This window comes from Patella vulgata, chromosome 1 (genome assembly GCF_932274485.2).
Source record: "Patella vulgata chromosome 1, xgPatVulg1.2, whole genome shotgun sequence".
Lineage (NCBI taxonomy): Eukaryota > Metazoa > Mollusca > Gastropoda > Patellidae > Patella > Patella vulgata.
Window position 1 is genome coordinate 25,516,137 of NC_065879.2, and position 17,640 is coordinate 25,533,776.

At 33.2% G+C, this 17,640-nt stretch overlaps 1 protein-coding gene across 3 annotated transcripts in view; it reads left to right on the forward strand.

The window, feature by feature from the left end:
- Positions 1-17,640, forward strand: part of LOC126808814 (rab GTPase-activating protein 1) — a 41,189-nt gene extending 23,549 nt beyond the window's left edge. For all 3 annotated transcript variants that reach the window (XM_050533788.1, XM_050533787.1, XM_050533789.1), the window contains 10 exons: positions 413-487; positions 1,083-1,208; positions 1,989-2,132; positions 4,471-4,641; positions 6,589-6,672; positions 7,437-7,547; positions 8,278-8,382; positions 11,070-11,153; positions 11,907-11,978; positions 12,857-17,640. In XM_050533788.1, the coding sequence (XP_050389745.1) occupies positions 413-487; positions 1,083-1,208; positions 1,989-2,132; positions 4,471-4,641; positions 6,589-6,672; positions 7,437-7,547; positions 8,278-8,382; positions 11,070-11,153; positions 11,907-11,978; positions 12,857-13,183 (1,299 nt within the window). In that variant the 3' untranslated portion in view covers positions 13,184-17,640. The remainder of the gene's footprint in view (positions 1-412; positions 488-1,082; positions 1,209-1,988; positions 2,133-4,470; positions 4,642-6,588; positions 6,673-7,436; positions 7,548-8,277; positions 8,383-11,069; positions 11,154-11,906; positions 11,979-12,856) is intronic.

The window sequence follows — 17,640 nt, forward strand, 5'->3', positions numbered from 1 at the left end:
TTGTACGTGACAAGGAGTAGGGTCGCCTGTCCAACCTCGTGGGTTTTCTCCGGGTCCTCCGGTTTCCTCCCACTGCTAAAGACCCCTACGCGCAAGCGATTTATTGAAATAAAATTAAACCATATGTTAGTCCCGAAATGACCTAGTTTGTGTCGAGTGGACGTTAAACCCCATTTCTCTCTCTCTCTCTCTAAAGCTGCTGTAATAACCAAAAAAGCTAAATTTTACTGTTATTCAGAATCTTTAACAGTAGAGTTTTTACTGCTTTAATAGTTTATAGATATTACTTGTCAATTATGATTGAATCCACAGTGCCACTTTCCATCTTTAATTACAAAGTAACCAGTGTAGTCCCAAAGGTTTTTATGTACATGGTATTAAGACATTTATTGTATTTTGTCTAATATTTCAGGCTTATGCTGTCTATGATGAAGAGATTAGTTATGTTCAAGGTTTATCCTTTCTAGCTGCAGCTCTTCTTCTACATGTAGGTTTAGACAGAAAATATCTTTTCTTCTTCTTTACTATTCTTTATTTTTTTACAACCTATTAAACCTGTGTTTGTTAATGAATTCAATGTCCTAATATTTATATGAGATGCAGATCTGATAATGGGTCGTGTGTTAGTGTATGATAATGGGTGTGACTTTGTTGTAGTAAGTGAGTGGACCCCAGAATTAGTATTATAGTGAAAGTATAGTACTTGAGTGGATGCTACATTTATAACAAGAAGATAAATGCAATTGAGTCTATATAATATCATTATGAAAAATAATGTCAGAGCCACCTAAATATCAAAATCCTAACACCATTCTGTTTTTGCTTGAATGTCCCCTGATTTCCTTAATGGTTAAGTGAGAGTGTTTCTTTAAAACTTGACATTTTTTATTTCAACCATATGTTTTGTAAATAAATGATGCGGCAATGTTACTCACTATAATATAGACCTCAGTAAATTCAGTAATTTGACAAGCTTAAATCCTTACAACTTGGCAAGTCTTCTGTTCACAAAGATGAAAGAATCCATCAATTGTAGGTGAAGTAGTAGTTTATATTTAACAATCTTATTATGTATTTACTAGATGCCCGAAGAACAAGCATTCAGTGTTTTAGTGAAGATCATGTATGATTATGGTTTACGAAGTTTGTTTAAACCAGGATTTGAAGAACTTCATCTAAAATTTTACCAGTTGGAACGACTTATACAGGTGCAGTCAATAAATTATCTAGAATTTTGTAGAAAAAAATATATATTGATCATTGATTTTAAATTTGCTAATCAAATTTGGCAAAATGGGACTTTTTGATTAGCAGTCAAGTGAAAAATCACCGACAGCCCTGTTTCTGACTGATTACCTGTAATGCAGTCTTTGCGAAATATTTTATAGAAACATATTTAAAGGAGCTAAATCACTAATATTTGGGACCTAGAAATGACACAAATGGGTCGCAACGCTTATAATAATGTAATGTGAATGTATATAAACTGATTTACATTAAATCGTTTCCGTTTTTACTCTAATTTCAAATCAGCTATTTTCGGCGAAATACGCCGGAAGTCTCAATCAAATGGCAGTCTCTAGCGTCTGGTTATTCCAGTCTACAGCGAAAGTATTTATTGCGCATGCTCTCCAGATAAGAATATGGTGTCACTGTCACCGTTTGACATGACTTATGGAATATATCTAGCCTCGTTCTTTGAGTCCCTTGTTACAAATAGCGCTGAAATGCTATTTTGTCTTAAATATTGAATATCAGAAGCCCATCTTTTCCTTGTAAGACCACAACATCAATGTTGATTTAAATTGACAAATAATTTGTGTTTTCAATGTCGAAGACTTTGGGTGATATTCGGTTAGAGACTTAGCTACTTTAAATACATTGAGATTTTTGATTTAACACTTGGACATTTAGTATAACATTTAAGTTTATTTAATTTTTCCTTATTTAGTAACACACTTGTAATTGAAATATTCTATATTTTGTAGGACCAGATACCTGACCTGTTTTGTCATTTTGCTGAGATGTGTTTAGAAGTTCATATGTTTGCTTCTCAATGGTTCCTCACTCTTTTTACAGCAAAATTTCCTCTTAATGTTGTATTTCACATACTAGATCTATATCTTAGTGAGGTAAATATCATTTATATTGTATTTTGATTTGTGTGGCAGTAGATCCGGTCGTGTTAAAAATAAACTATTAGAAAGGATATGAAACTGTTGAATTTATGTGGGAGTGGGCTTTGTCTATGCCTTGAGGTTGTTACCATGTTAATACGTGTCAAGGATTGTATTCTTCTTAGGTACTGTGGTTGCCTACAACTTCTCAAGACCTCTGTGCAGAGGCTAAATAGGGAAATAAAGGTATACCACATGTAAATGACTTGGATAGTGTCAGTGGATGTTGGAAGGCACTGTGGCTTAGTGAGTGGGTGCTAACTTGCTATCCTGGAAGTCCGTGTTTGATCCTGGAGTTGGCCGACAAAGTTCCTCTGGATTTTCCGGGATGGTTTCCGCTTGTCAGTGGTGTGGCCTGGAGGTGAACAGCATCTAGTCGTTCGGATGGGATGTAAACTGAGATCCTGTGTACACTGCTTTGTGTTTGCCCATCTTCGTTTGCCTGGATTTTAAGCTCTCTATGGCACACCTGGTATTTTACGTAGGATATGGTGGGTTACATTGATTCCATTGGCCCTGCTTGATTTATCCATACCGGCACATACCGGCTGACCACAGTTCGGCAGTTTCCCCGGTGAGGTCACTTGATTTAACCGGAAGTCGACAAAAATTTGGCCGCGGCGTACGCCGAATGCGCCGCTTTGTCGGCAGCGGCGATCACCGGCGCAAGATGGTGAACATGTCAACGAGATAAAATTCACGTTAGTTAGGAATGTCATTAAACACGAATATTAAAGCGTTAAAATTAAACCAAATGCTTTAAAGTTGAATTAAGGCTTCGTAAAACCAGATGTTCATATGTCATTTATTTATTTTTTTTTTTCAGTAATACTACAAATCATTTTCTGTATTATTTTGCGGTCACTTACTTATAGTAATGCTTTCATGAATACTGATTTACACACCCACATTGAAATGTGGTCGTATATTGTCGTCCGTCCATCCATCGGTCCGACGTCTAGAGGCCAAAGCTAACATCCGATTGACTTTAAATTTATACACAGTGTTTAAGGTCATGAGACAAAGAAGCCTATTGATTTTCAGCGATAATTACTGCCAGCGTTATGGCCAAATTTATCATCCGATTGACTTCAGATTGATACACAGAATTTAAGATCTTGAGACGAACAAGTATATTTTTCAATGAATTTTGATAACTGAACAGCTAAATCCATGATATTAAATGTTTCGTATTCTAAACGTTAGCATGTGACAGAACTTGATAATTACTTAATTATGTTGTTACTTTTAATCAGATTTTATTGTATTATAAATGTTTCATTACCGAAAAAAGTAAAAATATGCGACAACTCTTGTTGACTGCACGGACGCTTTAGCTGCTGTGGGCGTATGTTTCGTTGCCTGGCAAACTATCGTTATTAAAACATGTCATGTTACCAGTTTAATATTATAATATTATCCGACGCCAAATTTATTATCAGCCGGGTCACTTGATTTGCTCTGATACGGTAACCTGACCGGCGTACGCCTTGTACAAACCGGCTCGCCTATCGGCGGACAAATCAAGCAGGCCCAGTATGTGTTTATGGCGTAAAAATCATAATCAGTGTAAAGTTATCCATGTTTTTATTCTGCAATTTTTGTTTTCAAACATCATTTTACGATTTTAATATCAAAGGGATACCTATCAAAATTTGAAGTGATAAAAAGAATGGATATGCACCTAAAATGATATATATGCTTATTAGTTGGAATATGATATATTATGATAACAGCTAAGTGTGTGAATGAAATAAAGTAATAGTGATATATACCACATGTGTGTATATTGATATTTAGTAGAAGTTATATTTATATAGAATGATAGTAGTAACACTCCACCATCTGTTCAAATTAAATCAATATATATAACCAGTATTTATATTTTATTCATATATTCATCACACTATTTGTTACCATAGTAAACTACCTTTATCTGTTGTTGAGGTTTGGATGAATATGAGTTTTTCTGTTTGTTTCGAGAAATTTTATTCACTTTTATGAAAGTGTGATTAGGAATAACTTACTGTGTATCACATGTTTATTCCAATTTGTGTGTAACAGAATATGAAGTACAATGAAAATATCGGACAAACAAGCTTTCCAAATAATTAAGAAGTGATATCAGGTGTTTCCCTTGACAATTTCTGGTGTTCCTTCGGTTGAACACAGAAGTAAGTGGTATTGGGTGTTCTAGAAAGAGTAAACATACCCTGCTTCATAGGATAGGAGATTTAATCATCATTTTTGAAGTCATAGGAAGTTTGTATTTTATATATAATATTTATTACAGGGTAAAGACGTGATATTTAATGTTGCCCTCGCTCTACTAAAGTGTTCTCGCAAACATTTACTAGCTCTGGATTTTGAGGGTGTTCTCAAATATTTCCGTGTTCAGCTACCTAAAAGATTCCGATCTGAAGAGGCAGAGACGGAATTGATACAGACAGCCATTTTAACTAAGGTAAATTTTGCTTTTGTTACGCCCACATGGAAATGTGGTCTTATATTGTTTGCCGCCCATTGGTCCGTCATCCACAAGCAATTGTGGCCGCTCTAGAGTTAATAACCAATTAACTTTCAACTATTTCCGATAATTACTGCTAGAGTTGTGGCCCTTGATCACTCTAAAAAAAACTTGTGGATGCTTGGAGGCTAAAGTTAATATCTGATTGACTTTGAATTTATGCACAGTGTTTAAGGTCATGAGACACAGAAGCCTATTGATTTTCTACGATTTCAGACAATTACTAACAAAGTTATGGCCCTTGATCACTTTGAAATTTCTTGTGGATGCTGTAGAGGCTAAAGTTAATATCTGATTGACTTATACACAGTGTTGACGGTCATGAGACAAAGAAGCCTGTTGATTTTCAACGATTTCCGATAATTCCTGCCAAAGTTATGACCATTGATCACTGAAAAAACTTGTGGACGCTTTAGAGGCTAAAGTTAATACCCGATGGGCAATCTTGACTAAAAAAAAAATTGGCACCCCTGGCCTCCGGTCCTTGTTGTCTGATACATGACACAAAATTTCACGCAAACGATACCAATCGGTTACGTGCGGTCACGCCTGCTCAAAAACACACAACCGATTTCCTGGTTATGCAAATTGAAATATTGGTTACGTTAACAAATTTCATTAACAAATTTATTCACATTTAATAAAGTTCTATACAGGAAGATGGTGTGACACAGGCCTAAATTAGTAGTATAATAGCTTTTAAAGATGGGTTCCCGCGTACAAACTGGGTGATTCAATGGTATATATGGACTAAAAACATATTCAAACTAATTAATTAGTCATAACTTTGCTTCAAATCCTTCTCAAACATTGTAATTGCGAAGGAATGTCCTGCTATAAAAATTCGATCAAACCAGGTCATGTTTACGTCACATGACCTACCTCTCTTGGAAGTCAGGAGAATTCATTGCATACATAAGACGATGTTGTCTTTAATCGCTTACTGTTTATTACAAATATCAAATCCTAATTAAATCCCGGATTATCCACTACCCGCCTCTTTTTTCGTCATTTTTATCTCAGAAAGTGTTGTATGTCTAACTCTTCATAAAGTTCATCATCTTGTACATCAAGCGCTCAATGTTCGCATGTGACCTTTGACATCATGCATGCAGAAATTCCTAATCGTCGGGCTGTTGATTAGGGAGAACCCTTACATTTTTGTTCTGTATACGCTCCATGAGTGTTTTTCTGGGAATCCAGTATTTTTCTAGTAAGATTGGATATCTCTATCTACTTTCTATATATACCAAAATTACCATACTTTTATTGGAAATAACCACCCGATAAATACTGATTGGATATCTCTATCTACTTTCTATATATACCAAAATTACCATACTTTTATTGGAAATAACCACCCGATAAATACTTTTCTGGGAACCCATCTTTAATCAGATTTTAATGTATTATAAATGTTTCATTACCGAAAAAAGTAAAACTCTTGTTGACTGCCCAGATGATTTAGCTGTTGTTGGCGTATGTTTCGTTGCCTGGCAACCTATCTTAATATTATTTCATCACATCAGACTATTCCTTTTGAAACTTTGTTTAAGGTGGCAAGGTTGATAAATATTTAATGTTTGAAAAAGCCGATTGATAAACCGGCCCCTGTGGTATTACAAATCCATAATATTAAAGTATAATATTAAATATAAAAGAACATAAATTAGTCATGTTATTTCCTTAAAAAATACATTCACTGCAAGTTGAAATGAATAATAGCCCCATTTAAATCTGGATAAAACATGAAAATAGCATTTTATATACCCTTAACCAACTGCTTGTCCATCTTATATATGGTCCATGGTTTTTGGCAAGTGCTGTTTTGCCAAAGAATGCAATTGTTGAATAGAAAATTTAACCATTAATTCATTTTACCAGGTTACTGCTCGTAAATTAAAGAAATATGAGAAAGAATATATAACCATGAAAGAACAAGAAGAAGACCCCACAGAAAGATATGAGGTAAGCAATCCAGAATATCCCTCTAATAAATGGCTTTTCATATAGATATTTTGATTAGTCTATTTCTGTTCTTGAATTATACATTTCATTTGTGTCATAATCAGTGAAATGGGCATCTATTAAGCTCCAAAATGTATAATTCATTTTAATCCTGCATGTAGTACTGTAATAGAGAAATTAAGAATTGAAATCTTATGGTGAGTAGTGCTATCAGATCAAAATAACATTAACACAAGGTACAATTTTATGGATACACAATTACTGAGTTTAATACTAAGCGACATTTCGACGAGGATACTTTCGTCTTTATCAAGCAAATGATAAAGCATTTGATTGATAAAGACGAGAGTATCCTCTTTGAAACGTTGCTTAGTAATTGTGTATCCATAAAATTGTACCTGGTGTTAATATGTTCAATTACTAAATGCCAATCAAAGAACAAAATAACATTGGCTTGGTTCCTGGAGAACTTTTGTTAACAAAGGAACTTTAAAGATAATTAATCAGATGCTCACCTTCAAATAAAATCTTGTGAGAGTGGTACATTGCTCTTCTCTTATTTTGTTATGGTAAGGTCTGGTTAAAAAACTGATCAGGTAGTGATAGCAATAGCTTTGTAGAAATGTAGAAAGTCTTGATTGTGGTCTTTGCAGCTTGAAGACTCTTTTAAGACCTGGATTAGATTGATTTCTTTTCGAATGAAATCATTTAAATAGATGTAAATAAATGAATTCTTGATAAATGATTTATTTTACTAATTACAGAGAGAGAATAAAAGATTATTAGAGGCTAACATGAGACTAGAACAGGAGAATGATGATTTAGCTCATGAATTAGTCGAAAGTAAACTGGCTTTACGCAGTGAATTAGATAGTGTAAGTAAATTGTACTGTTTTTGGTGTACAATGAAATAGATTACCTATCCAACCTCTGTTCGATAAGAAATATAGCATAAAAGAATTACAATATGAATAAATAGAATCAAGTTACAAAAAATTATCATGAAAACTATATTCATATAGAGAATGCTCAGTTGTCAGTCTGGAATGTTCCGAATTGATGAAATTGCAATCGTGTGATGTGAATTCAGTCCTGTCACAATTCTGTTAGTCCCGACAACTGAGGTGGTGTGAGTAGAATCATAATGTAATTAAACAGAGCAAATATGTTTGCTGTTATGGTTGATTGAGCCCAAATTCCCATTTTCACTTGATTGTCACTATTATTGGGTTTGATAGAATTCAGTCCCGGAACGTTCAATCGAGCATCCCCATATACAACTATTACAACCTACACGCTTCTCATCTGCTATTATGTAAATTTCTAAACTAATTTGTTAATATTAACTGATCTAGAATAGAATCTTCTGCTAACTTGACTTGAAATTGATGTTTCAGAGTCGGATAAAAAGTATTTCTCTGTCTTAAATTATAATAAAGAGAACATGATCTGCTTGAAAATACAGGATACCTTTCTGGCAGAGCACAAACAATCACTACCAAAATATATAGCTGTCACATCGAGAGAATTTTACAGTAATCTACAAATAAAAAGATTTAATGAAAACATTGTGGTAGTGTTTAATTCTGGTTATTAATTTAACAGGTTGAAGATACAAATGAAATATTAACACAAGATCTAATGGTTACTAAAAAAGCTTTAAAAGAGACAGAGGAAGAAAAACGAAGATTAGAATATGAATCATCACAGGTAGTAAAACAATTTCTTTGGAAATTTGAAAGTTAAAGGAAGTAAATCTGTTCAGTAGTTACTAAGATAAATATGCATTTATGTAGGGGGGTTCTGGGTGGCATGGTTTCGATTCTCCACCGGTTTCCTCCAACTGCTAAAGACCCCCCCCGTGCAAGCTAATTTTTCCCGATATGTTAGTCCCCAAATGACATAGTTTGTGTCGAGTGGACGTTAAAACCCCCTCACAATTATATAGAAAGGTATTTCACAATATGCTATACTATTTAAAAGGTTGACATATTCGACGATTCAGTTTAAGTTTGACTTTTATAATTAATAATTTCTCGATTGAAATTAATTTTTGGGACCTAATCAGTCGTTAAATTCTGTCATTATTTACTTTTCCTTCATCTTTCAAAAAAAGCAATGGACTATAAATACAAAACTTGTATAGAATCAGTGTCAAACAGGAATATGAAAAAAATGGATTGGAGGATCTGATATGAAAGTGTCCTTCACTGTTTTTATGGTCAGATATTGAACCAACGTTTCTAAGAGGTACTCTCTTCTTTTTCAAGTTAATATAAATAAAACAACATTTAAAAATAATCTCTAAGGGAACAGAAATGACACCATAGAGAACTATCACTTAGAGTGCTGGAACCAAAAGCATGTGAAAAAGTGAATGAGTTATGGCATTATGGATCTGGTCAAAGGCTGTGACTTGGAGATGGTTTATATTGTGGTTAGGGGAGTTGAAATGTCTGGCAATCCGCTCTTTGAGTTTTTGTTCAGTTTCTTCGACGTATTGTTGATTGCATTTGGTACAAGTAATCAAATAAATAATATTACATGAATTGCAATCGAGATGCTAGTGGAAATATGGACATAGATCAGATATTAACAACCATACAGACTCCCCGATCGCCAGACATTTCAACTCCTCTAACCACAGTAGAGACCATCTCTGAGTCACAGCCTTTGACCAGATCCATAATGCCACCATTCATTGATTTTTAAAAAGGAAACATTTTGGATTAGAACTCTTAAAACTCTTGAACCTACTGGTATTAATAATAATCCTCAAACCATCTTTCCCATCAGTACTTTTAAGACATATTTTGAGCATTTTTTGGTACTTTCCCCTTTCCACAAGCTTTTGGTTCCAGCACTCTATGTGATAGTTTTCTATGACGTCATTTCTGTTCCCTTAGAGATTATTTTTAAATGTTTTATTTATATTACCTTGAAGAAGAAGAGAGTACCTCTTCGAAACGTTGGTACAATAATATCTGACCATGAAAAGAGTGTTAGTGACTATTAATATGTCTGTCTGTTCATGTAGCTGAGGGAGAGTGATGAACAGATTCATCATGGGTCCATGTTGGCCGTATATGCTGGTTAAGACCGAGGGCTACAGAAAATGACTGAAACTAGATTTGACCCATCGGGCATTTTGCATGCCGGAAAAATAGTGTATTTTGCAAAAACCCAATTTTCAAACATGGCTACGATAGACCTCCTCCATGTAACTATAAAATTGTACAACCTGTACAGAATATTGCACACATATAGAAGCCACATAATCTCTTGATTGGTGTTATAGAGGTGTATAAATAGTTGTCAACAGATTATACAGTGTTGTGTAGATAATTACTGATGAATGTCTTGTAGTAAAATAATAAAAGTTAATTGTTAAACTGGAATCTTATCAATGGCATGAATGAAGCAGTCCAATGTTAGTCATTCTCTATTTGAACACCCACATATTGTCCAAGTGTCATAAGAATTTTCTAGAACAAAGCTGCTTTACCTCTATTACGGTCACAACGGTGTAAGATTATTATGATCCTCGAAAAAAGAGCAATCAGATTTAAAGTACTGCTCTTCGAATCCAACCAACTGTGGTATTATATAAAAACAGTATATAGAAATTACGTAATTCTCAATGTGTTGGGGAAAAAAATGCATTAGAATTTTTTTTACAGTGGTATTGTGACCTTGTGGGCACATCCCCTCAACTCACCGGGGATGTGTGGGAATTGTAGAAATAAAAGTTAGAGATTAGCAAACTTGCCTACCTAAAAATTAAGAAAATTACGTATTCCAGTTATAGCAATATTGATAATTCATGTGTCGCAAAAATGTAGTGCATATGTTTACTCTTATTATGCACATCAATATTCTTGAGGGAACTATATATAGCTAGTTTTGCTAGCTGTGAAGTTAGTCTGTCGTTAGTTCATTAGTTATTGATTATTAGGATTTACGTCACAATTCTGCTATCCGTAATGCCGTAAGAGATGGTCTAAAACCGATAAATGTGAGAAATATGCCGTGGATGATTAACGGTATATATTTACCTTCATTTTTGGAGTTAGTATGTTACAACTCAAAATTATCAAGCTCAGCGTGTTTTCTATTGAGCACGTAATGCGTGTGAGCTACTGGAATGATTTTTCTACAGCCAATTCAGCTCTTTATTTGTCTTTAACCAAGTGAGAAATTTCGATAATAAAAGCTATTTAAATAGCCAAAAAAGGAATATGTCATTAATAAATAATTATTATAAGCCCTACTAATATTTTATTTCTTAGTCCAATATATAATTTTTTGTGTATTCCATGCTGACAAAGGTGTATAGAGATATACATGTAAATTCTACTCATGTCTAATGTTTTAAATGTATTTTGCATATTGTCTAGTTAAAAGAGATGTGTAGAAGAGAATTAGACAGAGCAGAAGCTGAAGGAAGTAGAAATACTTTAATAATAGCAGATTATAAACAGGTATGTATGTATGTGATTTATAAAGATATTGCATAATTTATCCCTGGTTAGACTAAGCAAGTTGGTTTGTTGAGGCTTTAGAACACGATAATTTTGATTCCGAGTGAGAGAGAGTCTAGTTTCAGTACAACAATACCATGAGTTAAACAGGCATTATGCATTATCTATTTTTGAACTAATATAGAAAGAATGGCTAGCTCTTTATCTAAATCTTACATAATTCATCTTAAAGTTTGGTAATGAGAAATTTTGCTACGATTAAGCAGCAATTTCATTGCTTGATGCTTCTAAAAAGATAAATATGCAATAGGTTAATGAGTATGATTTATTTATTTCACTATTGACTTGTTAATCTTAAGAAGCATATGATTTTTGACATCTTACTCTTAGCTCTTGAAGTGATCTTTTTGTTACTGATCTGTGCTTGTCAAGTCACGAATACGCGCGCTGTATCATAAAGTCTGTCATTGAGTCGACTGGCGTGGTTTCAAATCCCCGGTTGTACGTGGCAAGGAGTAGGGTCGCCTGTCCAACCTCGTGGGTTTTCTCCGGGTCCTCCGGTTTCCTCCCACTGCTAAAGACCCCTACGCGCAAGCGAATTATGTAAATAAAATTAAACCATATGTTAGTCCCGAAATGACCTAGTTTGTGTCGAGTGGACGTTAAATCCCATTTCTCTCTCTCAAGTCACGAATATCGCTCTCTGATTATGCATATTAGATGTGTTTAATTTTGTATAATTTTTTTTATCAGATTTGTTCTCAGTTGAGTGAAAGATTAGAGAAACAGCAAACAGCAGCAAAAGAAGAATTACAAAGAATCAGGGTAAATAGAATAATGTATTTCCAACATGATTTCTGTCAATCCGTTCCACAGTGGAATGCAAAAGCCTTCTTTTAACTCTGTATGGTCTCAGCATGTGCATTGTTTACATCCGACATTGAAGATGTAAAATTTCATTTAGATTCCACAGATGATGTTAATGACACAAATTATCAATAGCAGAATCAACCATGCTTGATCTGCAATAGGTTCTGACCATAATCCACTAAAGCATGTTTGGGACATCTTGGGGCGTCGAGTACAGGCATGTACACACTTTGACAAAATTGTAGGCATTTCTTCATCGAAATGGCAGCAGTTCTCCATTAGCAGATCAGGCGATTTACTGGAGGGATGAGACGGCGGATGGAATCTGTCATCCGGGCATGTGGCAGGTTTACCCACTATTGATGATTTGTTTCATCAATGTCATACTTATTGTGACTCCTTTTTTGGCTCAAATACAGCATCTTGGAATTATTTTCAAAATCATGATTAAAATCTCAAAACTGGATAAGCTCTATATCTTTTCTTATCGTCAAAGATCTGTTCTTGCAAACCACCAAACCTTGTAGGACAAGTCATTGTGAAAAATACATAGAGTGCTTAACTCTTTTCTTTGTGTATATAATAAAAAGCCTCACAAAATTAAATTGGATTGAAAGCGACCTGATGTACCATGGGAACCCTTGATTAACGTTGCAGAATTAAATGGTTGCCCGAAATATTTGTTTACTCGATTGACACCTTATGAGGGATTAAGAGAATTCAGTTCCGGGAACATTCAGTCAAGTATTCCCTAGTTATTGTTCAGAGTTAACCACATACGATTTCTTTACCCATTATAATTCTAAATATTATAAAAATATCAATAATTTCAGGTGACAGTAAAAGCTTGTGATGATTGTTCTAAGTTGATTGATAAAGATGGTAAAGTGAAGCTACCTGATCCCATTATAAACCCTGCCGATCAAAACCCCATCATCATTGATTTAAAACGACAGGTCCGAGAATTAGAACTGGAGCTGGCACAGACGAAATTAGCGCTGGTCGAGTCTGAGTGCAAAACACAGGATCTTACGCATCAACTCAACTCAGCCATCACAGAAATCCAAGCCTCCAAAAATACATGGTTTAATAAAACAATAAATTCAATACGAGAAGTTGCTCAGACAAAAAAGGACCTAAAAGATGTTAAGGAGGGTTAGATAACTCTTGTTGTGTATCCTAAACTTTCTGTTAAACACATGTGACATGATAAATTCCACAACCCACTGTAACGAATTTTGAATGTATTCTTGTTAAAATTCTGTATAAGCTTTTTACTATAGACTGCAAGCTAGATATTGTTCTTTGGTGAAAAGCATGTCACGAATGGATTCTGATAAAGAACGCACGCACTAAAACAGACTAATTGGATATTTTACAGCATAATATTGTTCTGACAAGAGAGACCAATTATTGGTCAATCATCTAGTGGTATTACCCGTTATCAGTTCAGTTTTTGATCACTTTTTTTTTTAACCAATATCAGTTATAATCATTTAACCTGATGATATTTAACCTGTTAACCTATTGCAAGTGAAAACGTTGTTATGCATATTTATCTGAACAGTTGCTGGTGTTTAAAGCACATTATTATAATCACAACATAATCAAAAAGATCTCAAAACATTTCTGTTGTATTGGTATGCAGTCGAGAAGAAAAAACACATTACAGTAAGTTGTACGTGATTAGCAATCATCTAGTACAACATGTCAATAAGAACTTAGATTTCAGTGGTTGAATAAGCATAATCAGCAGGCAACGCTTACCATACACAATGTAATCAAGTAGTACCAATTGTATATTAGAATGTGATGTATGTACTTGATGTGTCTATGTGTTGTTTTATGCATATTAACTGATGTTATGAGAATTTTTTTTTTAGTGTAAATAATTTGATAGTAGGGTGAAGTTTGCATAGTCTTTTAATAGAACACCAGAAACACTCCTCTCCAATCCGAATTTATAATCCACGGATGATGTAAATTTGTTGTGGATAAAAGGTGAACATGAATAATGTGACACGCGATTTATCTGGGTGGTCCATCTAGCCAGTAGTTGTAGTTATATTATAGTTGTAGTTATATAAGTATCCTTATATAAGGGGGTAACATACTGGAATAAGAGTCATAAAGCAATACTTATCACAAGTACCAGTACTTGAACTAAAGACATTAGTTCAAAATATATTTTGCTATGGCCATTATTTTACTTTTATCACCTCATTGTCCTCAACTGAAAAAGTACATCTTTTAATTTTTCAAAATAGGCTTTTTGTGTACTACCTGGTGTGTTACCCCTTTTATGAATTTTCCAGGGTTTTTATCTCAGTTATTTTAGTTCAATTGGAAATGAGACATTTGGTAATTGAGCTTGATGTACACAGGACACGATTAGGACAATCCTATAAAAACCAATAATTGATATTATTGATTGATTGATGTTTCTGCTAGGATGGTACAGTCTTTATGAAGTAAATGATGCAAAACACCAGAGAATGTATCAAATATTTAGATTAGTCTTTTGATAATGTTACCATTGCTTCAAAATTATGGTAAAATTGTAAAACAAGAACCCTGGTATAGGTTTATAGGGCTGTAAGACGACACTCAGGTTACCAATAACTTACACCATATTGTATATTTTATACAAGGTTAAATTATTTAGTCCATCTTGATTATATTTTGATGGCATAAGCTTAACTTCCATGTCTTTTATGTAGTGACCCCAATATCACTGAAAAGTTATGCCACCCAGTATACAAGGAAATGTATTTGCCACTGAGCTGCAGTCAAGGAACAGCAATTGTCAGAAAAATTCAGTGATGTGACATCACCCAATATCCAGAATCATTTTTCTAGGATTTTGCTATTTGGATTATATGTTTGTATATACTGAAAACCTCTCTTGGTATTGCTGGTTTTAAATCAAAAAATACATATAATGTTGTAATTTTATATAATACTTATATCTATTAATATTATAACCCCACCTCTCACATTTAATATGATTAAGCATGTTCTGAAGAGTCATTTGACAACTGTTGAAAAAATTATGATGTGTTGCTTGAATAAAATAAAACATGGTTCTAGCAATCCTGAAGAACATTCAGATTTAAAGCCCATAATTAAAAATGGACAAAGTAGTGTAATAGTATTTGGACTTTGCCAGAAAAAAGTCCCAAAATAATTGAGTATACATGACACATAGTAAGAGTAATGTTACTCTGTCTCTTAAACTCAGCACTGACATTACAAGACTCTTATGCAATCAGTAGATAGTATACAATTAAAGAGCTTTGTGGTCTTTTCAAAAGTGAAGCAGTATGGGCCCGTTTTGGTATCAAGCTAAAATAGAATGTTACTTGGAAGACTATGTTGTAACAGGGTTGGTTTAAAAATATATAAAAGGTCAGGATATATCCATTCAGGTGTTTTGTAAATATATGTTTTTTAACCCCAAATGTAATCTATCTCTTATTAGAAAGTTATTGAATTGTATGAGTTAGTGTTTATGTTTATACTTGTATATTATATATATATATATATTATAATGTGCTATAAATATCTGTAGTAAACTTATTTAATATTATTCACTGCATAATCTATTATAAATGTACCGACCGGCAAAATAGAAAACAAGGGAGATAATTCATTAAGTTATAGAAAAAATGAAATATTGTAGATAGTGTGTGTATAGCTATAATGTGCACTTGTTTGATAACTACCCACTTGTTGTTACAAAACTAATTGTTGTTGATCGATTCTTTTTTTCATACATGTATGTTATTGTTATGAGGCTTGTCTCTCTCTCTATTCAAAATTCCTTTTGTTTCAAGAAATTATAACCTGCTAACCAGTCGTTTATGTTAATAATTCCAAAAGCCAACATTTCTGAAGAAATTATGATATTTATATTGAAATATAATAAATTTAATATGCAAAGGGATAGTTACATATTTATTACACATTATTTAACTTGGAGCTTATATATATTCATAATATAATTTCATATTAATTAACACTAACATATTTACATTTAAATGAATGTGTAATGTTTGAAAATGTATAAAGAAAGTATAGGTAAATATCTGATAAAAACTGTGTACAGATTGAATTCATGTTTATATAGATTGGATTGTGTCTCTAAATGGGATATTGGTGGATTGATTTATATTTGAAGCAGGGCTGTTGTTTCAGTTACATTTGCCAGTCTTAGCTTACTGCCAGTGAAATTGATCAGCTGGAGAATTAACCTGTCAGTGAATTTACATGATATGAGGTATTTCGAAGAATTTAATCATGAACACAATAATTGCATTTTTATTTATTATTTGTTAAACATATGATTTATAAACAGCAATGATGCTAAAAAATAGTCATTCAAAGGTTGCTGTGTTCTTTGCAAAACAGTTCCTGGCTAATGAACAAATTCCACAAAAAATTGACTGGCTAGTAATATTTTGAAATAAGAGGTCTTGTATCAACATTCTACATAACACGTTTGTTTATTACTACATGTTTATTTTAATTAATAACTAATAATAATAATATGCCATTCCATAATCTCATGATATTCAATTATTTATTTATCATATCTACATAACCAACATCACCCGTTTTGTAGTAGAATATAATAATCTTATTGAGATACAAAATCAAAATTTCAGGGTTATTTTATACTTTCAATGGCCTTCACTCCATGTAGATCTGAACAGTTTGCAAGTCGGTCAAATTGATCAACTTTAACTCGGTATTAGCCAGAGTCTTCTACATGAATTTGATGCTCTTGAGCACCATTTGTGATGAGGTGCCTTGAAGAACGAGGCAAAATCCAGTAGTCTTGACTAACCAGGCATTAGCAACTGCCATTCAATTTGAACTGCTCACATATTTCGCAAAAAAAAGCTGATTATGATCTTGCACATGAATCGTATAAATTTTCTAAAAAAAAATGTTAGAATGAAATAATTGGAATAAATGAAAAGGTTTTGGTTTTACACCAAACTATTCCAAAAGTGTTCCTGGAATTTAAACAAAGAGACTAAAAATGCACTTTGATAAAATACAAAATATTACCCAAGTTTCATATATTGCAATATATATGATTGGATCAGAAGCTGTTATTGTTTAGGTTTAAATGAAAGTAGTTGGTTGTTTTAATGATACCTGTTTATTTTGACTTTATGAGGGTTATAAGTATTAAATTCACCTGGTTTCGGGCGATGACTTTCTTAAATGTTTGTATTGTGATCAGATTTCTAGTTCCTTGTGAACAAAGTGTTGTTTATTTCTCATTCAAGGTTACATTTGTAAAAATGATATGTTATTACTGATTATTCGTAATGATTAATAATATAAAAATATATATAATATGTGTTTTGTGATATAAGAATTAGGATGTAGGGAACTTTTTATCATAATATTTATGGAGAGTGAAGATGTAAAAGAATACCTTTTATGACATGTTGGATGTTATATAGCTGTAAAATTTCATGTTGAAGGAATAGTGAAATGTATTATTGATACATGTGTACTGGCTTTAAGTAATGTTTTGTATGGTTTGTTATGTCTGTAATGGTCCAGTCAATGTAAATAAATAATAAAATATAAAATATCA